Source organism: Heptranchias perlo, chromosome 28 (genome assembly GCF_035084215.1).
Source record: "Heptranchias perlo isolate sHepPer1 chromosome 28, sHepPer1.hap1, whole genome shotgun sequence".
NCBI lineage: Eukaryota > Metazoa > Chordata > Chondrichthyes > Hexanchiformes > Hexanchidae > Heptranchias > Heptranchias perlo.
The window spans coordinates 15,036,698-15,063,907 of record NC_090352.1 but is presented as its reverse complement, the minus strand read 5'-3'; the positions used below and the strand labels follow the sequence as shown (position 1 = coordinate 15,063,907).

The 27,210-nt window shown below is 45.5% G+C and overlaps 1 protein-coding gene across 1 annotated transcript in view; it reads left to right on the top strand.

Moving 5' to 3' along the window:
* Positions 1-27,210, top strand: part of LOC137344874 (E3 ubiquitin-protein ligase RNF43) — a 178,682-nt gene that overhangs the window by 139,437 nt on the left and 12,035 nt on the right. Inside the window, exons 3-5 of the mRNA XM_068008112.1 lie at positions 16,470-16,544; positions 19,084-19,224; positions 21,739-21,840. Coding sequence (XP_067864213.1) covers positions 16,470-16,544; positions 19,084-19,224; positions 21,739-21,840 — 318 coding nt within the window. The remainder of the gene's footprint in view (positions 1-16,469; positions 16,545-19,083; positions 19,225-21,738; positions 21,841-27,210) is intronic.

Genomic DNA, 27,210 nt, shown 5'->3' with positions numbered 1-27,210 from the left:
AAAGACTTCAGGAAGGCATAGGAGAATGAGCAAACAGATGGAATATGCAACTTATTGTGGATGTGTATGAGGTAATATATTTGGGAGGAAAAACAAGTAATGGGATTATATACTCAATGGAAAGACACTGAACAGTATGGATGAACTGATCTAGGGGTTCAAATAGATAATTCCCTAAAAGTGAGAGTGCAGGTAAATAAAACCATAAAAGAGGCCAACAGCATTTTGGTTTTATTCATAGGGACATAGAGAACATGAGTAAAAAAAGTAATGATAAATCTGTACAAACATTGGTTACCCCATTAAAACCAAAGAGAATATACAGCATAGATTCACCAAAATGATGCCAGGAATGGAAAGCTGAAGGTATGAGGTGAGACTTGAGATACTGAGACTGTTTCAACTGTAGAGGAGAACTAATAGAGGTTATTAAGATTATGATAAGTTTTGATCGGATTAATGGGGAAGACTATTTTCTCTGGTTGGGGAGTCAGTGACGAGGGGGTCATCAATTTAAAATCATCCATAATAGAGTGAGGAGAGATAGTAGAAATTTCTATATGGAAAGGGTTATTGGAACGTGGAATGTTTATCTATAGGGAGTGGTCGAGACAGAGACTACTGCACCTTTTAAGGGAAAATTGGATAAATATTTGAAGCGGAGGAAAATGGAGAGGGGGATCGAGGCGGGGGAATTACATTTGGATTGGACTCGCATAAAGACGGTGCATAGACTATAGGACAAATGGACTGCTGTGCTCTAAACTTCACCACAATAAACACTGCTACAGTTAGTGTTGTGGTGAGTGAACCTTGTGCCTACTGAGACCCCATTTGATTCCCAGCAGGAATCCATGTGTAAAACGTGACTGGTTAATGGGTCTTGTATGCACCATTACTGATTTCCAGGCCATATTTAGAAGCCGCCAGATCATGCGGACACCAGTCACAGAGATGCAAGTGGATGTGGTCAGACACGGAGGACAGTTAATTTTCTCATCTCTTTTTTCAAAGAGATTTGGAATAATGAAGAGGAGAGTTGGAGAGAGAATGGAAAATTCTGATTACATGCTTAGTAGAGATTACTGCAGACTGTTTTGCCAATTAGTTCTTCCAGATTTAAAATATCTTTCTTTATTACAACAAAGTGTTGTGGTATTAAACCAAATTCTTCTGGTTTTCCTAGCAGCCTCAGTGAATGTGGTTTTTATGCAGTTTTTAGGCTGTACTTCCTTTCATTCAGCTTCAATCAGTACCGTTAAATCACGTCACTTTTGAAATCCTTACAAAGAATTCTTTTGTGTGTTTTTTTTTCCACTCCCTGACTTGTCTGATCCTGCCCTTTTCTTATTTCTGTTAGAATTCAGGAATTTATTCAAAAGCTGTTCGTTTAACATAGCTGCTTAGAGGTTCGTACTGCCTGCTTCCCTTCAATGCTCATCCATTGGCACATCTCTTGACGTAGAATCTCCAGGTCCTCCCGTTCACTTCTGAAAGATGGTGTGTGCAATCGTAAAAAGGATTTTGTTTTAAGTATTTATCTTCTTTTTACCTTGTCTCCAAATCATTCTATATTTCAGCCAAGTGCTGTTCCCAGGCTGTAGTTCGAGAGCAGCTCTGGGGCTCTCCCCTTTACCTGCCGGGAAGCACTGAGGTGAACCTCCTGCATACTCGTGATTGGGAACTGACATGTAAAGGAAGGTGCAGGCACACCCCATAATCCTCCCACTCCCATGATGGATGTGCTCCATGTTGTCTAATGTGCTGCAAGCACAAATCAGCCCAATTTCAGACTCGAGTCAAACAGATGCATCATATAATCCCCTCCTTTTCAATGTACTGAGACAGATGCTGTCCTAGAATGTAGTAAAGCAAACTGGTGTGATTACAATTACATTTTCAGACGTACAACATAAGCAACAGTGGGGTGGGAACATTTATTTCTCCGACACGAGTCCTGTGCCTATATTAAATGAGAATTGTGCACATTGTGTTAAAACCATTTGTACAGCACTGCATGCAGCCAAAGACACTGAGATTGTGCACACATTCTCCCAACACAGGCTTCCACCATAGGCATTGCAGGGTCCCACATTCCTTCGCAGCAGCTTCTGAATCAATTGCTACAACAAAACGATTTCAAGGGCTGGATTTTGCTGTAAAAATAACGGTGAGGCTAACAACGCTCACCATTATTTCTGTGCAAATCGTACAGCAACTTTTGGCGACTGCACGTGCGCAGTTAAACGCGGAAATCAGGAAGTTGCTGTTGCAGCGGCGATGCTGCTCCAAAAGCTGCACGAAAAAGGCATCTCGTCAGCTGACTCACCATTCAAATACATTGAACGGCATGAAGTTCCTGTACTTACCTCATCCATATGGACTAAACTCTCCATAGAAAACTAAGTCAAGTAATTTCAAGTCTAAGTACCCTTTTAATGGCATGTTAAGTCTTAATTACTGCCAAACAACCTGTCTGGCACTGAAAATTAACTTTTACAAGTATGGAGTCTTTCCTTCAAATTGGACATTTTAAACTTTTTCTTTCTGTCTCTCTTACCTCTCTTAATTCAATCTTTCTTACCCTCTCTTTATTTCGCTTTCTGTACCTGATTTGACATTGAATTCACTCTTCTAACTTACATTTCCTGTTTCAATCTCGGCGCTGCTCATTAATGATTCTACAGTCTGATTGGTTAAGGAGACACACAGTTGCTTGCCCTGTTCACACAGGTCCCAGATGTCTTGTAGAGGGCACTGCGCTGAATGGATCTCCAAGTTACAGGATCTTGCCGCGCATAAGAAGTAGGAGCAGGAGTAGGCCGTCCGGCCCCTTGAGCCTGCTCCGCCATTCAATAAGATCATGGCTGATCTTTGACCTCAACTCCACTTTCCTGCCCAATCCCCGTATCTCTTGATTCCCTTAGAGTCCAAAAATCTATCAATCTCAGCCTTAAATATACTCAACAACTGGGCACCCACAGCCCTCTGGGGTAGAGAATTCCAAAGATTCACAACCCTCTGAGTAAAGAAATTCTTCCTCATCTCAGTCCTAAATGGCCAACCCCTTATCCTGAGACTATGACCCCTAGTTCTCGACTCTCCAGCCAGGGGAATGAGCCTCTCAGCATCTACCCTGTCAAGCCCTCTCAGAATCTTATATGTTTCAGTGAGATCACCTCTCATTCTTCTAAACTCGAGAGTAATAGGCCCATTCTACTCAATCTCTCCTTGTAGGACAACCCTCTCATCCCAGGAATCAATCTAGTGAACCTTCGTTGCACCACCTCTAAGGTAAGTATATGCTTCCTTAGGTAAGGAGACCAAAACTGTACACAGTACTCCAGGTGTGGCCTCACCAAAGCCCTGTACAATTGCAGCAAGACTTCCTTACTCTTGTACTCCAACCCCCTTGTAATAAAGGTCAACATACTATTTGCCTACCTAATGGCTTGTTGTATTTGCATGTTAACTTTCTGTGTTTTGTGAACAAGGACACCCAAATCTCTCTGAACACCAACATTTAATAGCTTCTCACCATTTAAAAAATATTCTCTTTTTCTATTCTTCCTACCAAAGTGAATAACCTCATTTCCCCACATTATACTCCATCTACTACCTTCTTGGCCACTCACTTAACCTGTCTATATCCCTTTGCAGGCTCTTTGTCCGCCTCACAGTTTACTTTCCCACCTAGCTTTGTATCGTTAGCAAACTTGGATACATTACACTCGGTCCCTTCATCTAAGTTATTAATATAGATCGTAAATAGCTGAGGCCCAAGCACCGATCTGTGCGGCACACCACTAACTATAGTCTGCCAACCTGAAAATGACCCGTTTATGCCTAGTCTCCGTTTTCTGTCAGTTAACCAATCCTTTATCCATGCTAATATATTACCCCAACCCCATGAGCCCTTATCTTGTGTAACAACCTTTTATGTGGCACCTTATTGTGAATGCCTTTTGAAAATGCAAATATACTATATCCACTGGTTCCCCTTTATTTACCCTACTAGTTACATCCTCAAAAAAACTCCAGTAAATCTGTCAAACACGATTTCCCTTTCATAAAACCATGCTGACTCTGCCTAATCATATTGTGATTTTCTAAGTGCCCCGTTACTACTTCCTTTATAGGTCCAGCATTTTCCCAACTACTGATGTCAGGATAACAGGTCTGTAGTTCCCTGTTATCTCGCTCCCTGCTGTCTTGAATAACGATGTTACATTTGCTACCTTCCAATCCGCTCTCGCCGCCCCTTTTGTTGTCCGCTCTCGCCGCCCCTTTTGTTGTCCGCTCTCGCCGCCCCTTTTGTTGTCCCCTCTCGCCGCCCCTTTTGTTGTCCCCTCTCGCCGCCCCTTTTGTTGTCCGCTCTCGCCGCCCCTTTTGTTGTCCGCTCTCGCCGCCCCTTTTGTTGGCCGCTCTCGCCGCCCCTTTTGTTGTCCCCTCTCGCCGCCCCTTTTGTTGTCCGCTCTCGCCGCCCCTTTTGTTGTCCCCTCTCGCCGCCCCTTTTGTTGTCCGCTCTCGCCGCCCCTTTTGTTGGCCCCTCTCGCCGCCCCTTTTGTTGTCCGCTCTCGCCGCCCCTTTTGTTGTCCGCTCTCGCCGCCCCTTTTGTTGTCCGCTCTCGCCGCCCCTTTTGTTGTCCGCTCTCGCCGCCCCTTTTGTTGTCCGCTCTCGCCGCCCCTTTTGTTGTCCCCTCTCGCCGCCCCTTTTGTTGTCCGCTCTCGCCGCCCCTTTTGTTGTCCGCTCTCGCCGCCCCTTTTGTTGGCCCCTCTCGCCGCCCCTTTTGTTGGCCCCTCTCGCCGCCCCTTTTGTTGTCCGCTCTCGCCGCCCCTTTTGTTGGCCCCTCTCGCCGCCCCTTTTGTTGGCCCCTCTCGCCGCCCCTTTTGTTGGCCCCTCTCGCCGCCCCTTTTGTTGGCCCCTCTCGCCGCCCCTTTTGTTGGCCCCTCTCGCCGCCCCTTTTGTTGTCCGCTCTCGCCGCCCCTTTTGTTGGCCCCTCTCGCCGCCCCTTTTGTTGGCCGCTCTCGCCGCCCCTTTTGTTGTCCGCTCTCGCCGCCCCTTTTGTTGTCCGCTCTCGCCGCCCCTTTTGTTGTCCGCTCTCGCCGCCCCTTTTGTTGTCCCCTCTCGCCGCCCCTTTTGTTGTCCCCTCTCGCCGCCCCTTTTGTTGTCCCCTCTCGCCGCCCCTTTTGTTGTCCCCTCCCCATAGAAAGTCTCTGGGCAAGTGCAAGTCTAACGAATGCAGCCGCTCAAGAGAAATCCGGCCCAGTGACTTTTAGGAACAGGAAAAGACCATTCGGCCCAAAAAGCTCTTCTCTGTCAGACAGATATCAACCTCACCAGACTTGCCATTCACTATATCCCTCAAACTCTTCTTTCTCTAGGCATTCCATTCTCTCTATTTCCATTAAACATATACTCTCCTTTAGTATCTTGCTCCTGTGCTAATTATATTACCTTTAACCACCTTGAACTGCAACTCACACCCAGTTACCTAAACTATCTATCTCTGTCTGAATTTATAACTGATACCGTCCTTCGTACATACACCACAATGATATCGTGAGCATTTTATTGGCAACCAATTGATGTCACTCAGGTTAGTTCCACAGTGCATCGTTCAGGGTTAGCACTAGGCCGGTCAAATGACTGTTGCTGGCAGAAAGCACAGCTCTCAAGGTCTGCAACAAGTGTGACAGGTGAAACCCATGCACAAACGTATTTGTGGTATACTTTGCATCAGAGATGACACCATTTGTATGACAGTTGCATGGATCTTAAGACAGCATGCAAATTATTACCAACCCCTCCAGCAGCAAGTGGATTGTGTAGATTAGACACTCTGGGCTTAATTTTAAAATGGGGGCGGGGGGGTCAAGTTGAGGTCAGGAAACCCACTAGTACAGGTTTCCCGGACGTCCTTACGATTTTGACGTAAGGACGTCTTTTTTTTTGCCGGTTTCCCATCCGACTGATCGGCTGATTGACAGGCTGGTCTCAGTCGAACAGGAGATCAGCCAGGGAGAGGACGTGTTCAGGTAAGTCTGCAGGTAAGTCTTTGTATGGATAGGTGGGTGGGCACAGGGGCATGGGTGGGCATGGTGGTCGCGAGTCATGAGGGATGAGATTGGGGGTCAGACATGGGGGGATCCGTGATCATTGAAGGGCAGGATCGGGGTCAGGGGTCTGCGATCGGGGTGCGGGGGGGGGGGGTTTGGTGTAGGTAGGCTTGTTGAGCCTGCTTCTGCTCCTCCGGGCCCACAAGCTGTGCCTTTCTAGGCACTTACCCGCAGTCGGGGGCCTTCTCGCCTCCTTTCACGAGGTGTAAAACAGAAGGCCCGGGAATCCCGGCCCCCCGGGGTTGAAATCGGGAATTAGTGGAAAATGGAGGTCTGAAGCCTCCTTGAAAAGTTTTAAGGCCTGGGTTGGGGCGGGTCTGAAATGGTGGCAATTTTCAATGCCCTCCCGCCCCCAACCCACCCGATTCCTACTTTTAAAATCGAGCCCTCTGTCCCTGTGTGTATGGAGCAGGGTTAGATAGACCAGGCACTCTGTCCCTGTGTGTATGGAGCAGGGTTAGATAGACCAGGCACTCTGTCCCTGTGTGTATGGAGCAGGGTTAGATAGACCAGGCACCGATAGAAGAAGCATGAGTGTCAGGAAGAAGACCTATGGGGGAGAAAAGACTTGTCCCTTTTACTTCAATTCCCTGTCTGCTGGTTGGTTTTAGCTGGTGTTTCGTGTCCTTGGTTTGTTTGAAGCAGTGTGCTGCTCCCAAGAGTACAGCCACTGCACATGGACAGAATTATCTCTCTTCCTTGTACACATAATACACGGAAGCTATGTCCTGATCAGCCATGTGGTGCAGTCAGTAACTCCGCAAATGACATTGACCAGAGCTAGCAGCGGGCTGGGCTTTGCTGCTCATGTCTCATAAGCAGTGCAGTGTTTTGACACGTAATTGGTCTCAGCTCTTCCTTTTCCAACAGCTGGTATAAGTGGCTTTGAGAAGCCTTGGGTTAAATTCCTCGCCCTTCCCCAGCTGGGAATCACGGGGTAGGGGGGGAGCAAGAAGCTTCTGGGGCTAATAGGGTTAAATTATGGTTGCATAGACTAGGCTTGTATTCCCTCGAGAATAGGAGATTAGGGGGTGAACTAATTGAGGTGTTTAAGATGATTAAAGGATTTGGTAGGATAGATAGAGAGAGAAACTATTTCCTCTTGTGGGGAGTCCAGAACAAGGGGGCATATCCTTAAAATTAGCGCTAGGCAATTCAAGGGTGTTGTCAGGAAGCACTTCTTCACACAAAAAGTACTGTGATTGCTAGATTTTTATTCAGCAAGGGTATTAAAGGTTACAGAACCAAAGCAAGTAGATGGAGTTAAGATACAGATCAGTCATGATCTAATTGAATGGTGGAACAGACTTGATGGGTTGAATGGCCTACTCCTGTTCCTACATACCTACGCTGAGTTAAGTTATTAAAGCAGTGGGTACTGAATGTAGGATCTTTTTCTTAATGAAATGGTAAGTGTTTGGCAGGGTGAGAGAAGGGGAAGATAGTAACATTGAAGGATCTCCCTTTCCAACAAAAAAAAATCCGGTGAACAGGTAGTTTCCTCAACTCCCGCCTGTGGGAGACGTTTGATTCTTTAATACAATTGCCACAGTTCTCTCGAGCTGTGATTCAGGTCTCGAGTACAGTCAGCTGCAGGCTCCTCAGGTCAGGATCAATCATGCCTGGCAGTCAATGCCATTCTTTTCGGTCACTCGGGAAAGTGTGAGAGGCACAATGCACGGCTGCTGAATTTTGGAACCTCTGTTTACAACCAAGTGTCACAAATCACATATCTCAATAGCGAAGGGCCCCAATCGAAAAAATTTTGAACACCTGCAGTAAGCAAGCATTCCATTAGGTGGAGCTGGCCTATTCACAGCAGAGATAGGATTGACGGTATCTTATCTGAATGCTGATGGCTCACTTGTTGAAATCAATGCTCAGGGTGGTACTGAGGCACACAGCTCAGAAGGTCCCAGCCTTAGTCCCTGCTCTTTGCCGAGTTAACTGAGCTGAATTGGGGTGGCAGTGATGGTTACAATTAGAACATAAGAACATAAGAAATAGGAGCAGGAGTAGGCCAATCGGCCCCTCGAGCCTGCTCCGCCATTCAATAAGATCATGGCTGATCTGATCCTAACCTCAAATCTAAATTCATGTCCAATTTCCTGCCCGCTCCCCGTAACCCCTAATTCCCTTTACTTCTAGGAAACTGTCTATTTCTGTTTTAAATTTATTTAATGATGTAATGATTGATCTTAATGCTGCAATGGAAAGAGAAAATCAGCCAGCGTTTCCACTCCTGATTACCATCCAGTCACCCCTGCTGGGTGTATGGATGTTGGATGGAAACGGGCTTGGTTTGCAATGACAATCTCCTCCCACAATTGAATAGCCTGCTGACACTCACTGTCTGGACTCGCATGTAAAGAATGAGGTTCCAGAGGTACCCAAGCAAAGACATTCCAGCAATGAATCAACACCTTCAGGACAAGAGGAAGCTGGAATGAAGAAGGAAATGGTCTGCTTGAATTGACTTAGAGCCCTCTGCCATTTTACTTCATTGAAGGGTGATCAGGTTTACTTCCAATCTGAGTTAGCCGCCATCAGTAGGAGCCCAACTTGGTTGAATTATATTCCGTCATATTGGAGTATCGCCAGAAGGACAGAACACATTCGTATGTAGCTGCAGAAATGTCTTGTTGTTAACGCTGCACGAAAGCCTGAGGGGCCGAGATCAAACATACTACGGCTGAGTGGTGTATAATGCAGAATAATTGTAGCTCCTCCAGCTCTTCCTCAAATTGCTACTGTGTGTGTATGCTGCATTCCACAATCATAGCAGGCCCAGGGTTTACTGCTAATAATGGGTAGAAAAAATGGATTGGTGAGAAATGTTCAGCTTGGACCTCTTTGCTGTACTGGTAGAGGGAAGGATGGGTGCAGTCCAGCAACACGGTGAGGCACAATTGCATACAAATGGTAAATCTGGGGAGGGGGTGGTGCAGGGGATATCGTTAGGTTGAGATGGATGAACTAGTGCCGGGATTAGTCGCCTGTGTTTGGTTGGGGTGGTACTTCACGTGATCGGCATGTGTAGCACTTTCTTTATCATGTCAGAATAATAGTGATATTGGAACATCTTCCTCATGACGTAGAGAGGATACAGTCAGATTTGTACATCCAACAGGTTGCTGCCATGTATCCAACAGATCCCCCACCTTGTGTGTTTACTCCTTGAGTAGGAACTGAAATTAACATTACATGTAAACGCAGCATCTCGATGGTTCATTGGGTAAATGCGTCGCCAGCTATCCCACACCCCTCACTCTGACAGTCACTGGTTGAAGTAGGTGAGGAAATTGTAGATGCTGTAGCCATGATCTTCCAAAACTCTTTTTATTCAGAAATTGTCCCTTGGCAATTTTTCAATCCAATGTCACTCCACTATTTAGGAAGGGTCAGAGAGAAAAACTAGGACATTACAGGTCTATTAGTCTAATGTCTGTTGTGGGGAAGTTACGAGAATCTATTATTAGGGACAGAGTGAGTGAGCACTTGGACAAACATGAATTGATCAGGGAGAGCCAGCATGGATTTGTAAAGGGTAAGTCATGTCTGACGAACCTAGTTGAATTCTTTTGAGATAACTAAACTGGTAGATAAGAGAGTGTCTATGGATGTTATTTATATGGACTTCCAGAAGGCATTCGATAAAATTCCACTTAAGAGACTGTTAACAAAAATGAGAGCACATGGAATTGGAGGCAACCTATTGACATGGATAGGGAATTGGTTAGGAGGTAGGAGACAGAGATTAGAGAGAGAAAGAGTATGTATTCCAGTTGGCAGGATGTGACTAGTGGAGTCTCCCAGGGATCTGTACTGGGGCCTCAGCTTTTCACTATATTTATAAATGACTTAAATGAAGGAACAGAGAACCATATATCCAAGTTTGCTGACAACACCAAGTTAGTTGGCACAGTAAATAGTATACATGGGAGCAGAAAGTTGCAAAGGGACATTGATGACGTTAAGTGAGTGGACAAAACTGTGGCAGATGGAGTTCAATGTGGGGAAGTGTAAGGTCATCCACTAAGAAAGATAGATCAGAGTATTTTCAAATGGTGAGAAGATAGAAACTGTGGCAGAGCAGAGAGATTTAGGGATCCAAGTACAGAAATCACAAAGCTAGTGGACAGGCTCAAAAATAATTAAAAAGGCTAATGGAATGTTGGCCTTTATCTGAAAGGGGCTGGAATACAAAGGGGTGGAAGTTATGATCCAGTTGTATAAAGCTCTGTTTAGAGTACTGTGTTCAGTTCTGGACATCGCACCTCAGGAAAGATATATTAGCCTTGGAGTGGGTGCAATGCAGATTCACCAGAATGATACTGGGGCTAAAAGGGTTAAATTATGACGACAGGTTGCATAGACTAGGCTTGTATTCCCTTGAATGTAGAAGATTAAGGAGTAATCTAATTGAGGTTTTTAAGATGATTAAAGGAGTTGATAGGGTAGAGAGAGAAACTATTTACTCTTCTGGGAGAGTCTAGAACAAGGGGACATAACGCTAAAATTAGAGCTAGGCAGTTCAGGAATGATGTCAGGAAGCACTTCACACAAAGGGTAGTTGAAATCTAAAACTCCCTCTCCCAAAAAGTTGTTGCGATTAGGTCAATTGAAAATTTCAAAACTGAGATTGATAGATTTTTGTTAGGCAAGGGTATTAAGGGTTAGAGAACCAAAGCGGGTAGATGGAGTTAAGATACAGATCAGCCATGATCAAATTGAATGGCAGAACAGGCTTGAGGAGCTGAATGGCCTACTCCTGATCCCAAGTTCCTATGGTCAACTCCCCACCAACCCCTATTACACGCTCTGCAAGTCACCACCTACACCTTGCTCCCTCAAGCCTCCTGCTCCGCGCTCTACCAGTCACTGGCTGCACCCTGCTCCCTACAGCCCACAGTCCCCGGCTTCATGCTCTGATTATTGGCTGTGCCCCACTCCTTATAGCTCACGGTCCCCAGCTCTGTGCTCTGATTATTGGCCTGCGCCCTACTTCCTACAGCCCCCTTCTCCACACTCTGCCACTCACTGGCTGCACCCCCACTCCCTACAGTTCCCTGTGCCTCACTCCACAAGGTACTGAGAGTTGGCTGCACTGTGCAAACACTGTTCTGCTTGTAGCAAAGCTGCAACAAGTCTTTGATGAGATGCCAAGAGGATCAGCACTGGCTGCATTCCAGCTACTTTAAATACTGTAGATGGGCCCTGTCCCTGTGTTTGAAGCCAAGCACCCATACTACCCTCACAGCAAGTTCCACTCCATGACTCTTTCCCACTTTTTTTTAAGTAAAGTTTTAACAATGGTAGAAGCCTTTCCTTCCTGTTGGAGATCTCCTGCACCATTCACCTCTGCTGCTAGTTAGTTCAGGTTGTCTGTGGCCGCAGTCTTGTGTAAGTGTTAACTACAGACTGTAGTCGCGAGTAACCCAGAGCGACCGGCAATGGGAGATTGACAAAGACTGTGCTCCTTTCTCTGTCATCATGAAAAGTTTAAAAATAAACCAAAGCAATCTGAGCTAGATCATCACAAGAAACGGGCAGAAGTTAATTATGTTTTGGGGTGTGGGGGGGGAGTTATAATATTCACTACTGCTAATAGTTCTATCCAACTTAGCAGGAGTGCCACCATATAGTTTCATCTGAGTTGAATGCCTAATAGTTATTCTCTCATCCTTAGATGCATTATCAACTGGCTTCTAGTTTCACAACCACTTTGTCACTGCTACAATTGCTTAGTTAGTCAAAGTTTCCCTTCCTGAGTCGTATCCCAGCCTTCCATAGCTTCTGATTTCCTCTGGGATTTTTACTTCCGTAACCTGTTAGCACCTGATCACCAGCTGAAGGAAGAAGCAAGTTAATGTGTGTTCATAAGCCACACAGCTTCAGCTGTTCAGTTGGTGCTGGACTTCTGCGATCAATGGGGGCAGGGAGGCTAAATAACACTGTGCGTTTCACCTTTGGAACCTGTGTTCAGATCCAGCCCAGACTGATCGAATGAAAGTCTGGTTTATTGGGTGTGAGGAGTTTGGGTAGTCAGTACTTAATGGGCATAGGTCCATTGCACAAAAGTGGCTTGATTTTGGTGCCAACTGGTAATCTCGCTCAGAGGCCACATGATGGCCAATGTAGAAAACAGGGAAGTCACATTGATGCAGTAGGGCAGGGTGTCCAAGGTTTTATCATCATGGGCCGCATAGGTGCATTGCATGGAGTTATAAGGGTCACATATAATATTTAAATCCACATTTCCATGAATTTGTACATACATTTTGTTGCTGATTATAACACATCTTGAGGTTCTGATTTGGGGTTTGTTTGCCTATGAGGTAACAGTACCAAAAACAATTTTTCCAAAGCACTGGGTCCACAAAATTCAACAGGACAAATAAGAAATAAAAGGGCAAATAAGACTATTTTTACCTGGGCTTTGAGCGCTGGAACATCAGGCTGTACATCCCTGCTGTTTTGAAGTCGGGCCTGATTCATGTTGTTACAGAGTTGAGGGAGCTTCACTCTGCACCTAACCCTCAGTTGCTGTACGTGAGTTGGAGAGCTTGATGCTGACGCTGGGTGCCTGAAATGGAAAGTGTTCTGTTCCCCAGCACTGACATCCCTCATCTTGTAGAACACAGGGGCCCCACCAGGCAACACCGGGGCCCGGAGATCGACATCTGCCCTACGTGAAGTGTGATTTTTGTGCGTTTCTGTCAGCTCCACTTGCGGGCTGCTATTCGTTTTGGTAAATTGATTTCTGGGAACCGTTTGCACTGGTTTCGAGCTGAACTGCTTTCTATAGCGAGCGAGCAAAGAGAATAATGGGAGAAAGGCCCTGAGGGTCAGGTGTTCAGAGTAAATAAATGTTTAATGTGAAAGGAGAAGCTTAAGCCCTGGGATGAAAGGCTGAGATGCGCCGTAGCGTGTTTGTGAAGGAGCAGTGCTTCAGGTGATCACCACCCTTGAGATGCATTTCTTTCAACTCGAGTGGAGAGGTTGTGACCTTTTAGCAAAAAGTGTGTGACTGCCCCAACAACAAAGGACAAGAAGCTGCAGCACGAGTCGTGGGTTCAAAAACAGAAACTGCTGGACATAACACAGCAGGCCCACATCTGAAAGAAGAAAGACTGGTTACGATTTCAACCACAACTTATTTTACTCCAGAATGAGCGCTTGGCTGGGTGAGGTGTCTTCAGTTAACACTCCTTTTACCCTCTGAGGCTAAAGGACATACTGCTGAATTAATCGGTTTTTATTTGGCAGATGTTGAATCATTAGCCATTACTACTCAATTTACACATTCTCGAGTTCAGCAGCGTCAACTCTGCGTGCCCCACCACCTCTGAAGAATTGGGGATAGGGATGGGGGGGAATTTACTGGCAGAATAAACATTTTAAAAGGCTTCTTGGATGCCCCAAGGAGAGCTGAGTTTAATATCCGTTTCAACCAATGTTGTCACTCGAGCTTTCCTGTTCCAACAAGCAGTTTGTCGAGGACAGTGTATGCCAGCCTGGTGACCACTGACCTTGAGGCTGAGGTTGCCCTGACTGATATCCGTGTTTCCAAGCAAGTCTTCCTTATGTTTTTTTAAAAATACCTCTCCTGACATGCATGAACCAGAAATACTGTTCGAGGTCACTGTGGTCTCTAAGCACTGGTCTCAGCTGAAGCTCCCAGATCACAAAGAGCTAGAATTACCTATGAGAAATCCTTGGGTGAGGATAGCCGCTCCCTCTGCCCCCGAAATGAAGTCCTCCGTCCTGGGAGGATTCGCCTCAGAGTTGACAACTATTGAGAATTCGATATCCTACATTGCTGTTTGATCCAACCTGTACACATACTGGATTTAGCCTTGGTTGGCTCATTGCTTTCTACTTTGGCTGGTGATGGCATTTGTGAATGGCAATGGCCATCTCTGATGCAGAGATGTCTATGACTCAGATAATCCTTTAGTGCCTTCTGATTGAGAAGCGGCAAGGCAAGATATGCTGTCTCAGGAACTTGGACTTCAATGTCTCTTGGACATTGAAGAATTTAATGGCCAAACAGCATCAATTTGGAGTGTACCCTTGGCTGACTAAATACTGGACCTGCTGGTAGTTATCACGTACACAGGCCGACCTGCCTGTCCCCATTCACAGTCTTTGCTGTTTGCCAAAGAGTCTGTTTGAAAGGCCCCGAATCATTTTTTTTGTCAACTCCAGCCAAGATGGATAACATTCAGAGCCCTGATTACCACAGAGGAAAACTCCTAAATGATATTCATGAGAGGAAGAGTCTTATATCCAGGGGAAGGAATCCAGGAAGTCCGATGCTTGAGGCAGCAGACTGCACTTCCAGGGTATGTCACAGATAAGGATGCGACATGTCAAATATGCTGGGTGAAATTCATCTGTTGGCAAATGGCTTGGATTCGGGCTGTTGCTGAGATCACTTAAGCCCCAGTGAGAGCCGAGCCCTGCTGGGCATCTATTATGCAGACTGTGAAACTGTTCATGTGCCATTGAGCCAAGATTGTGTTCCGCTACTTAGAGTAACCCATTCCTTAGGCTGTACATCTGAGATCTTCCTCAGGAAACTCAGGTGAAGTTGTTGGAAGTTGAAGAAATGCGGTGAAATATTCCACAAAATGGTAGCAAAACATGAATGTGATCCCAGAAATTCTCCCTGGGGGCAGCTAACTGCAAGCTCTCGAAATCAACTACCTCTCCAAGAATGAGAGACTGAAGGGGCCAGTATAAGACATCAGACCTCACTGGACTCATTATAGTAATAGTTGAGCATTGAATTTCAGTCACTCCTTTCCAGCAATAAGGATGAGACTCTTAACACTTATAGTTCAAAAGCATCCTAGTTTAAAGGAATTATTCTTCTGCAGCAACGAGTTGCCTTATTAGCTCGTTATCCAGCTCCTCTGTGAAGTAGAGACCAGACTATATTCGGACAGGGAAATTGGAGGTCTTCTGAAATTCCGTTCTTCTCAATATACTGTGCCACAGCACTCAAAAGCTTACATTCAGTTCGATAAACCTATGGATAAATTAAAAGGTGAAAAGCTACAAAGCTCATTCCCGGGTAACTGCAAATGAAACTACTTATGTAGCTTTGTGTATCAGCGCCGTTGGATTGTGGAGCGCTGTGTGTAACCGTGTCTCTTGATACTGTTGGATTGTGGAGCGCTGTGTGTAACCGTGTGTCTCTTGATACTGTTGGATTGTGGAGCGCTGTGTGTAACCATGTCTCCGGGCGCTGTTAGATTGCTGAGTGTGATTTCTGTCCGTAACACTACTGCGAGTGACTCTGGTAGGCTATCGGCGCCCCCTTCAGTACAGTTGGTCCTCTGATATCTGTTTGGTCTTGGTACAGTTTTGACTTCACACGGAGTGTGTGAGTGTGTACTTCAGAAAGATTTGGTCAGCAGGATATTAGCAAAAATACAAGGGAACAACTGTCCACTTCATTTACCCAAGCTGCTATTTGGTACTTTGAAGATGTACACATTAAAGAGAGGGGGAGAAATTATCATGTTCTAGAACACTTGAGCCTGACACAATTCAAAACTGAGGCAAAAAATATTTGTGTGAGAACTTGCAACAAATTTTTTTTTTAAAAACTTCTGGGACAGGCGCCCCTGACTTTAACACTCCAAAATATTGACCCCCTTAGTGACCCATTCGGTCATAAACGCACCAAGACGTCCCCCTCCCTAGGGCTCCCCCTGTGCTGCTGTGTCCCCCCACCCTGGAGCTCCCCCTGTGCTGCTGTGTCCCCCCACCCTGGAGCTCCCCCTGTGCTGTGTCCCCCCACCCTGGGGCTCCCCCTGTGCTGTGTCCCCCCCACCCTGGGGCTCCCCCTGTGCTGTGTCCCCCCACCCTGGGGCTCCCCCTGTGCTGTGTCCCCCCACCCTGGGGCTCCCCCTGTGCTGTGTCCCCCCACCCTGGGGCTCCCCCTGTGCTGTGTCCCCCCCACCCTGGGGCTCCCCCTGTGCTGTGTCCCCCCACCCTGGGGCACCCCCTGTGCTGTGTCCCCCCCACCCTGCTGCGTCTTTGTTGCTACACCACCTGATCTGATGTTTTGCACCCCCATTACTGCAGTGCCGACTCTCTAATAAAAGTAATTCTACGCAGCGCTTGTTGGCTTCTGAAGAGTTTGCTGCAGAGAAGTTCAATTATATCTCTGTCCACATTCCCACCTTCATCCACAGAGAGATTTGAAGCCTCCCAAATCTACATGACAATCAAGCACAAATAAGGAAGTTTATGGTTTGGGAATGTTGTGGACCAGCAGTTGGTTGGGATGTGCTGTATACATGTTCACTGCATGTGCCTCTTTCTCCCTTACAGGCCAAGTTTGCTATTCAGAGAGGTGCCACAGCGGTGATCTTCGATGTGACAGATGATGCGAGTGCTGTGGATCAGGTAAGGCTGTGCAGTGTTACTGTACTCAACAGCAACCAGACTGCACAACTCAGGAGCAGTTTGGAGCAAAGATAATTTATCATTAAAGTCCACCCCTTCCCAAGAGCAACAAATTCAAATGCATCAGCTCACACTAGAAGCCTACTGTAAATGCACACATTTTCAGACATAATTCCTAGTTACCCATTTAGTCACTGTGGGAAGTTCCCATCCCTGTACAGAGGGAATCCTGGATTATTTAGGAAGATTTAGTGAAACTCCTGGAGAGTTGTTAATGTCTTCTGTGACGCCCAGCCCTCAGCAATGGCCAGTCTCCTGCTCACATCTCCGAATCTTCAGCTCTGAGTAATTAGATTTTGCCCATAGCCTAGAGGACAGAAATATACAAGCCTCTAACATGGTTAGAAATTAGAACCATAGGCTGGTGAATGTGGAACGGACCCCCAGAGAAGTTGATTCGGTGTTAATGAGCGCCTTTAAACTGGAGCTTTTTTTGAGATGGAGGGTTGCAGGTTTTGGAGATATTAACAGTATTGCCTTTTGTTTTGGTAGGGGATGTCAGGGATGCAAATCAATATTCCTTAAAGTGGGGGCAGAGTTGTCGGGTAATGTCTCAAGTACTTCAAGAACAATAAAGTTAATTTTAGGTAGAGAATTGCAACAGCTGTTTTATGCACAGCAAGATCCCAAAAGCAGCAGCGAGTGAAATGAATGATTAGTTAATTTATTGTATTGATTGAGGGAAGAATGTTGGTTAATCTACAAGAAAAACTCCCTGTTGTTCTTCAGATGTTGCCGTGGGAACTATAATGTCCGTCTGAACCACCAGAACAGGGAGACAGGGCCTCGGTTTAATGACTTATTCAATAGTAAGAATGCCACTATCATGGGCTCTACCCCGTCTTTTGAGGGAGGTGAGTAATCATGGTAAAACCTCCAAGGCAAAAAAACATCCACTAACAGCCCAAAGCAACCCAGCCAAACTGCAGGATATCGGTCAACATCATTCACCCTGCCCAGCTGCGTTTACACGAATGGCTGTCCATGATCCCACATGCTCCATGGAGTCTTTCATCATCTCTCAAATATATTTACCTTTACAATCTTCAGTCCTGCTCTTAATCAAATATTTATCTCACTCTTTATTTAAAAGCAGTTAATCCCCACATCAACTGCTTTTGGTGGGAATTTATTCCACGTGTCAAAAAGAAAGACTTGCATTTATACAGCATCTTATCAATCTCTCAGGACAATGAATCACTTCAACTGTTGTTAATTGGCAAGCACAATAACCATTTTGCACACTACAAAAATCCCACAAACAGCAATGAGCTGAACACCCACTGCAACAGGCTCAGTTTAACATTTCATCTGAAGGACAGCACTTCAGTGCAGTATAGAGGAAGTGCTGCTTTGTCAGAAGTGCCGGCCTAGATTATGGCCTCTGTCAAGAGTGGGGCCACCAAATATTGCATCAATTGATTTAAATGCACAGGAGGCTGTACACCTGCATATTACTGGAGTACAAAATACTACATGCTGGTACTACTGCATCTCAGTGCTCAAGCATGGATTCCATTCTCAGGAGGATGATTCTGGAGAAGTGGCAAGCTATGGAATGACATTAAGGGAATTATGGTGGGGATCAGCCTTTTAAATCATTGTACAATGATATTTGGACCTACGTGAACACAGTGGATACTCTCTCCAATTTGTGGATATTTCAAATCATTAGGATTGGTTTAACTGAACAGGGAAATGTGATGAGTTCCAAGAAAGCCACATTACAGTTCCAGAGATGGCAATAAAACAGGATTAAAATAACCCTGGCACCTTGTATTCATTAAATGGGACTGTGTTGGTGCTAATCAAGGACCTAAAGAGAGACATAGGTCATACATAATTTCAATTTAACAAAAATGTCCAAAGTGGATGAGTGGTTTTCTTTTATGGAAGAGTTAGTTTATCCTCCCAGCCTAAGAGCCCAAGTCCCAGATACTGCAGGCCGGGCAGTTGATGGTAAATTTGGTGCAAACCATTTTAAGGCACATGACTTTCAAATGAGCAACTAAAATTAATCTGACTTCACGGCTTCATGCTGCACCCAGCGACCCAACATTATAAATGGGACGACAACACAAAGGAACATAAGAAATTTTAGGAAAAGAAAAGGGCTGCTCAGCCATCAAGCCTGTCCCTTTTTCAAAGTTCAACTGCACCTACTCATCATGTCCTCCAATCCCTTCTTTCTCCTGAAACTCATCTAATTGCCTCACATGTTTTTGTACCATTTAGCCCCGAGTGCTGAAACCCTTTGCAGCTCGTAAATTCTGCGTGCCTTTTATTTTCTGTATCCTCGTCATGTGTGGTAAGCACGGAGAAATGTAGAGCCTTAAGTTATACAGAGCAGCTGTTAATTCTGTGTTTGAAAAGGTTTTAAAATGATAAGTTACACACTTGTGATTGTTGTTGGGCGCAGGAGCATTCCTCAGCCCTCCAGTGAGACGCTCCTTCACGTGGCTTCTCCTCCTGCCCGTAGCTAAAACAGAACCCGGAGGATCTTTTGCCTCGTCCAGTTATCCTGATCCGAGACCAGAATGCTGCCCAGCTGATGAAGGTCATCAACACCAACGGCGAAGCAGTGGTCAGGATTCACGTCAACAACGACACCCTGGGTCGGGTAAGTCTCATTAGAACCTAAACCTTAGCTAAACACTTGAAGGGTGTACGTAGTAGGGCAAGGGGAGGAATTTGGCTGAACTGATGTGTTTGTGCAAGGTCCCGAATCATGGCACGTACAACCTAAAACCGGCATGAAATTGCATACAAATTGGGGCCCCACTCAACCACCTGCCTTTAAGTAATTCTTGGTGCATTGTCCAACAGAGAATGGGTTCCTGAAAAAAATTGTTCCTATTACTCACCTGGCCTATCCGGCTACACTTGTCTCTTCAACAATGGCTGCCACCTTCAGTAGCACCTTAGTTCTCTCAAAGCTGCATGTAAAGTGTCCTTATTCAGAATTCATTTCCTACTATTTTCATAGAGGTCCCAAAGATGGGCGGGAGAAGTGGCTGGGAGTGAGGGTATCCACATAACTTGTTTATAAACCTTTTCTGAAAGCCTGCATTTCCAGAGAGTCTGAGACAGTTATGGCCTCACGGAGTTAATTATAGGTCGGCCGACATGTGGATGGACATTTCCCGGGGTCTGTCTGTACACACGGCCTCAAAATAATTCCTTGTTAATTATGTTTTTCAATAGAAAGTCTAAAACCTTCTAAATAAATCTGGAAATGAGTCTGAGTTAGGAAATGTGACTGCAGGCTGGGATCACTTTAAGGTAAACAAAAATCCTTCTCTATTCATTCAGTTGAGAGCATTTCCTGAGCCCGTATCCATTTATTGAAGAGAATAATAGTGGTCCAATGGAGCCACCAATTCCACTCACTCACTGTCCGAGCTTTGTCCGAATAACATATTCCAAATTTAGGACTACTCGGACAAATCCAGATCCCAACTATCCTCGTCTGGTTGTACAGATCCCAGGTCACGTTGTCTTAAGTAGGCAGGGAAAGAGCTGGCAGAACTGTCCGTGCCATGCTTTGGTAATTCACCCCCTAATCCACCCACCTCTCGTCAAACTTTGAAAGCTGTTTTTTTTAAATGTGTTGTAACCCCTTCCTGTACGGCCTGGATTTGGGGAGGTGGAGGCAGTGCTGCATCTTGGATCACATCTGGAGCCTCCAGCATGTCACTGAAAGCTAGAGCTGGCGGCATTTCCAGTTGGGTCAGCACACAACCTCTCCTTACGAGGAATCTGAAACATAGTAGGACATCTAAAAACCTATAACTTCCCACAGTACACTAGCTAATCTTCGCAACGATTAACCCGATACTGACTGATATTCTGCAGCGATGTGCAGAAACAAAACATGTCCCTTTTTCAAAGATCAGCCCCATCTAATACCTGCTCTTCACGTTCCTCAGTTCTCACTCACTCTCACTCTCTATGCATCTAATTGCCTCTTACACCCATTTATACCACCTGCCTCAATGCCCTTTCCCTGGTGACTTATTCCCCAATATTATCCTTTGGGTGAATAAGTTCCTCCTTCAGTATTCTTCGCCCGGCACTCTGGAACTCCCCCTAAAACCTTCCCCTTTTGCCATCTCTCCACCATCAAAATAGACCCACATCTTCAGTCACTTCTCCTAAATTCTGCTCGATGTCTGCTGCCTTGCCCTTTCCCTTTTGTGAAGCCCGCTATAAACGCACGTTATTTTTAACCTGGGCCTCCCTGGTATGTAAACCCTTCACCACAGTGAGCAATGTACCTGGAGCAATTTTATAAATTCTCTTCATAATCTCAAAAACTTCAATTAGGTCACCTGGAAGTCTCCTTTCTCCAAAGAAAATAAGCCCAACTTCCTTAACCTTTCCTCATAATTTAAATTCCTGATATTCAGATTCGTCTATGTTGCCCCTCTGTCCCCTCTCAAGGGCAACAATATCCTCCCTGTTATTGAGTGCTTAGAACTGCACACAGTATTCCAGATGGGGCTTGTTGGGGAATTGAAGGCTGGAGCACTAGTAAGTTTGTACAAATTCTGGGTGTTGGAGACTATATTGTAGATAATTGTGAGTTGAGGGTCACATCCCAATAAACGTGTACGGATGGTGGGATTTAATTGCTACATACTTGAATAGGTAATCCCTTCCTCTTCTGTGTGATCAGCCTCAAGGCAGTTCAGCGTAGGTTGGTTCCTGTGCCCTTCGTCCCATTATACTGCAGCAGTAGCCTTACACATCAGATGGTGGTCCCATTCCTGTGGGAGTTTCCTTCCCTCCTGATTTCTTTACTTCCATGGCTTTTCCTCTCAAAGTAAGAGAAGTTTATCACCACGCTTAAGATTTTGTTCATTTTAATTGAGAAGTCATTTGACCTGTGTGAGGAGGGGGAGGGGTGCAGTTTAATCCAGGATAATCGAAGGCAGAGATCCCTTTCAGTGCAGATTTCTGCAAGAGCTGTTTTGACAATATTCAGAGAGGTCCAGAGATGATTCATAGTAATGCTGTTAGCTGTCTTGTGCATGTCCTGTTATCGTTGCTGAGCAAGTGTCATGATGTGTGATGGAATAGTCTCTCTGTGTTTAAATCAGTAATAATCTCTCTCTTTCTCTCCTCTCTCCAGCCAGCCTACGATGTGGGGATCCTAATGACTCTGATTGTTGCTTTCTCAGTTGTTGTCATGATCCTGGCAGTGAGAATCAAGTGCAAGCAGAACCGGACACGGGTGAGAGCAGTGGCCCCTCCCATTTGTAATTATCCTGGCTATTAGTTTTCTGTTTAACTTTAGCCTAGTCATGTAACTTTACTTTGGGTTTACATCACAGTGGGCACTTGTGTCCCTGCACCCATAACCCCTCAGGGTTTTATGTTGCTACTATTTTGATGACAATGGCAATTTGTTTCTGAGTTATGCCCTGGTAACACTGGCATATTATAAATGGAGACTTGCAGTAATTCCACTGTATATGTCATGTGGCACTTGAGATAACTGTGCCTGTCTAAAATGTGTTGTTAACTATCTGTATCATGGCTACCAAGGCTTTGGACTTGGTGATTCCTGGTTGATGCTTGGAATCTAAAACATAGATTTTTGCTTGTATTTGGGGCTAAGGGTTACCGTGGAGATACGACATGATTGCAAGCATCTAGAAATCCCTCTGGGGGTTTGAGTGGTGCACACTGTACTTTCACTTCTGGAATTCTGTTTCACATCTGGCCAAGACCAATGGCATCGGGTCTTCCAAGGCTGCAAGGACGCCATGTGATCTGTTCCTAAAAGCTATGGATACACACCATAAACTGCCCATACTTGTGCACCAAATTGACAATATTATATTGGCAAAGAGGGAGATGCTTTCCCAAGGTTGAGGTTAAAGCACACCTTCGGGGCACGGTGAGGGGGCCTTTAGTTTACCTCAAACCTGTATTGTGCCCAACATTTTTTTATTTAAAAACAAAACTAAAAACACTCAGGAGGTTAGATAGCATCCGTAGAGAGAAAAAAATTTGATGTTTTGGGAATTCCTCAGAACTGGAAAATATTATGGATGAACTGCATTTAAAAAGGAACAGAACAAGTGAAAGGGAAAGAAAAAACACAACAGCCACACACATAGGGAAAGAAATGGAATGACTTGTAAAGTGCTCAGGTGGAGAACAGGAGATGGTCAAATGGCAGAAGTGATATTCACACGAGACAAAAGGAGGCATGAAAGAAATAAAAGACATATATGATAGAGTGTGTGAGTAGCTAAAGTGCTTGCTGGGTAGGGGATAAGTTGGTAGAAAGGGAAGCATAAAAACTGGCAAAGCTGAGCAGGTCCCAGTCCCAGGAATCTGGTGGAAGAAAAAGCAGGCCGACAAAAAATATCAGACCACCCCACGAGCAGTGTTCTGATGGGGGGTGGGGCCATGGGGAGTCCCCTCCCCAAATACGAACCTCTTCCTTCCTCTCTTCCCCAGAAACATCGCACTCCCTTCCTACATTGCCAGAGAGGAAATGGGAACTGTAGTGAAGGCGTGAAATTGTTAAAAGTCAATATTAAGGCCAGAGAGTTGCAATGTGTCTAGTAGAAAGATGAGGTCAGCCAAGGATTCTTCTCCACGATGATAGATTGGACCCTCAACCAAGCCCCGTACCATTTCCCGCACTTCTGCCCTCTCCTCTTTTCTCTCCTCCCCCCTCCCCCCCCATTAACTGTGATAGGGTCCCCATTGTCCTCTTTTTCCACCTCAGCAGCCTCCATGTTCAACAAATCATCTTCCGTCAACTCCAACATGATCCCGCCACCAAAGACATCTGGGAATGGCGCCCATCTTCACTCCCTCAAATCCAAAGGGTGCAGATTTGAGCATATCTGATGCACAATTGGTTCAGCCATCCCTCACCAGATCTGGCTGGACCACATCAAGTGCTTTAAGGCCTTACTGTCCTATGCCAAAACCGCCCACTACTCCAGGATCAACCTGTTTCTTCTCTCCGCTACTAACTGTCTCCTTAAATCCCCCTCCTCAGCTCCCTCTGCCCTCACCTCCAACAACGTGCGAGGAATTTGTGGATTGAGACCATTCATTCAGCTGCCTCTACTGTTTCCTTCTTCCCCTGCCCTAGCCCTAATCATGCATCTTTTTCTAGTTTCTTTCCTATAACCCCACATACCCTCTTCGAGCTTATCTTGTCCATAAGACTTACCTCCTGCTCCTTTGCCCCCTTTCCCACTAAACTGCTAACCACCCAACTTCCCTTCCTAGCCCCAATGCTAGCTGACATTGTAAATGGTTCTCTCTCCTCAGGTACTGTCCTTCTCCCTTTCAAAACCGCCGTCGTCACCTCCTCCTCAAAACATCCACCTTTGACCCATCTTGCAAACTACTGCTCCATCTCTAACCTACCTTTCCTCCCCAAGTTCTTGAATGTGTTGTCACCTCCCAATTCCACGCACTTCTTTCCTGCAGCTCCCTGTTTGAATCTCTCCAGTCAGATTTCTGCTTCTGCCACAGCATTGTAACGGTTCTAATTAAATTCATAAATTACATCCTTGTGATGCATTATCTCTCCTCGTTCGCCTCAACTTCTTTTCAGCCTTTGATGTAGCTGACCACACCATCCTCTTCCAAAGCCTCTCATCTGTTTTCCTGCTCAGTGGAACTGCCCTTGCTTCGTTCTGCTTTTTCCTATCCAATGGTAGCCAGAGCATCTCCAGCAGTGGCTTCCCTTCCCGCTCTGCGTCGATACTCTGGAGTTCCCAAGACCCCCTTCTCTTCCTCATCTATATGCTGTCCCTTGGCGACATCATCCAAAGACATGGGGCCAGCTTCCACATGTATGCCGATGACACCCAGCTCCACCTTCCTGGACGCCTCCATATCCGCTTTGTTCTACCTGTGCCATGTCCAATCTTGGATGAGCCGCAATTTACTCCAGTTAAACATTCGGCCCCTGCCACAAACTCCAAACTCTTGCCACCGATTCTATCCCCCTCTCTGGCTGTTCTGGAACCTCACTGTTCGTAACATTAGCGTTCTATTTAACCCAGAGCTGTGCTTTCTACCTCACATCCTCTCCACCACAAAGACCGTCTACTCCCACCTCCGTAATATCACCCACCTCCGTAATATCACCCACCTCCGTAATATCACCCACCTCCGTCTCAGCCCACCTGCTGAAACTCTCATCCATGCCTTTGTCACTCCCAGACCCGACTATTCCAATTCTCTCCTGGCCGGCCTTCTATCCTCATTGTTTGTTTCAAACTTCAGTTCATCCAAAACTCTGCTGCCCGAAACCTATCACGCACCAAGTCCCACTCACTCATCACTCCTATCCTTGCTGACCCACATTGGCTTCCAGTCCCAAAACCCCTCCAATTAAAAATCTCATCTATGTGTTTAAATCTCTTCATGGCCTCATTCTGTCCCTATCTATGTAATGTCCTCCATCCCTGCAACTGCCCCCAAAGAAAAACTCTGCATTCCTCTGTGGCCTCTTGTGCATCCCCTTCCCTTTGCCCCACTGTTGGCAACCGTGCCTTTAGCCGTCTAGACCCCGCACTCTGGAATTTCGTCTCTAAACCCCTCCGCCTCTCCACCTCCCTCTCCTCCTTAAAACCCACCTCTTTGACCAAACCTTTAGTCACCCCTCCTAATAACTCCTCCTCTTGCTCGGCATCCATTTTTGTCGAATTACATTTCTGTGAAGCATCTCGGAATGTTTTCTTATGTTAAAGGTGCTATATAAATGCAGGTGCTTCCTGTTATGTAAAGATTAGCAAATTGGGAAGTAAAGTGTCGATTCTTGTCATATTCCCTAATCGTGTAGGAACCAATATGGAAAGTTACTCTGCATTCTACTTGGACTTTTGTCATTTCATGAGCCAAGGCATGGAGGGTTTCTCTTGGTGCTATCTGGAAAGCACTATCTGAGCTGGCTAACACCACAAAGCATTGTCTTTATCTGACAGCTCAGCATTACAGTGCTCTGGAGTGCCCCTGTACATACTATAGGGTCACAAAGCCTTGGCTTTTGTCAACCTATAAGTAAGGCCTCTGAACTTAGCTAAGTGAAGTATGTTCCTATGGGGCGGGAATGTGCACCCCATTGTCAGATAAACAGAAACTCCACTTGTGTGAGTTTCATAGTAACTGGTTTGGAAACTCTTGAACCCAGTGATCGGTTTCCACGTTCGTCAGACACCCAACTAACCAAAAATATAGGGGGCCTGGACACTTGGATCTTGGGTTTCTGTGCTTTGCCGTAATCATAGAATCATAGAACGGTTACAGCACAGAAGGAGCCCGTTGAGCCCATGCTGGCTCTTTGTAAGAGCAATCCAGTTAGTCCCATTCACCTGTTCTTTCCCCGGAGCCCTGCAAATTTTTTCCCTTCAAGTATTTAAACAATTCCCTTTTGAAAGCCATGATTGAATCTGCTTCCACCACACTTTCGGGCACTGCATTCCAGATCATAACTACTCACTGTGTTTAAAAAAAAGTTTTTCCTCATGTCGCCTTTTGCCAATCACCTTAAATTTGTGTCCTCTGGTCCTCGACCTTTCTGCCAATGGGAACAGTTTCTCCCTTCATGATTTTGGACACTTCCATCAAATCTCCTGTCAACCTTCTCTGCTCTAAGGAGAATAACCCCAGCTTCTCCATGTACTGAAGTCCCTCATCCCTGGAACCATTCTAGTAAATCTTTTCTGCACCCCCTCACATCCTTCCTAAAGTGCAGTGCCCAGAATTGGACACAGTACTCCAGTTGTGGCCGAACTAGTGTTTTATAAAGGTTCAACATAACTTTCTTGCTTTTGTACCCTATGCCTCTATTTATAAAGCCCAGGATCCCGTATGCTTTTTTAACCACTTTCTCAACCTGTCCTACCACCTTCAAAGATTTGTGCACATATACCCTCAAGTCTCTCTGTTCCTTCACCTCCTTTAGTTTATATTGCCTCTCCTCATTCTTCCTGCCAAAATGTATCACTTCACACTTCTCTGCATTAAATTTCATCTGCCATGTCTCCGCCGATTCCACCAGCCTGTCTATAATCCTCTTGAAATCTATTACTATCCTCCTCACTACAACTTCCAAGTTTTGTGTCATCTGCAAATTTTGAAATTGTGCCCTGTACACCCAAGTCTAAGTCATTTATATATATATATATCAAAAAAAAGTAGTGGTCCTAGTACCGACCCCTGGGGAACACCACTGTATACCTTCCTCCAGTCCGAAAAACAACTGTCCACCACTACTTTCTGTTTCCGGTCACTTAGCCAATTTTGTATCCATGCTGCCACTGCCCCTATTATTCCATGGGCTTCAATTTTGTTGACAAGCCTATTATGTGGCACTTTATCAAACACCTTTTGAAAGTCCATATACACAACACCAACCGCGTTGCCTCATCAACCCTCTGTGTTACCTCATCAAAAAACTCAATCAAGTTAGTTAAACACAATTTGACTTTAACAAATCCGTGCTGGCTTTCCTTTATTAATCCACACTTGTCCAAGTGACTATTTATTAATTTTGTCCCAGATTATCGTTTCTAAAATCTTCCCCACCAACGAGATTAAACTGATTGGCCTGTAGTTG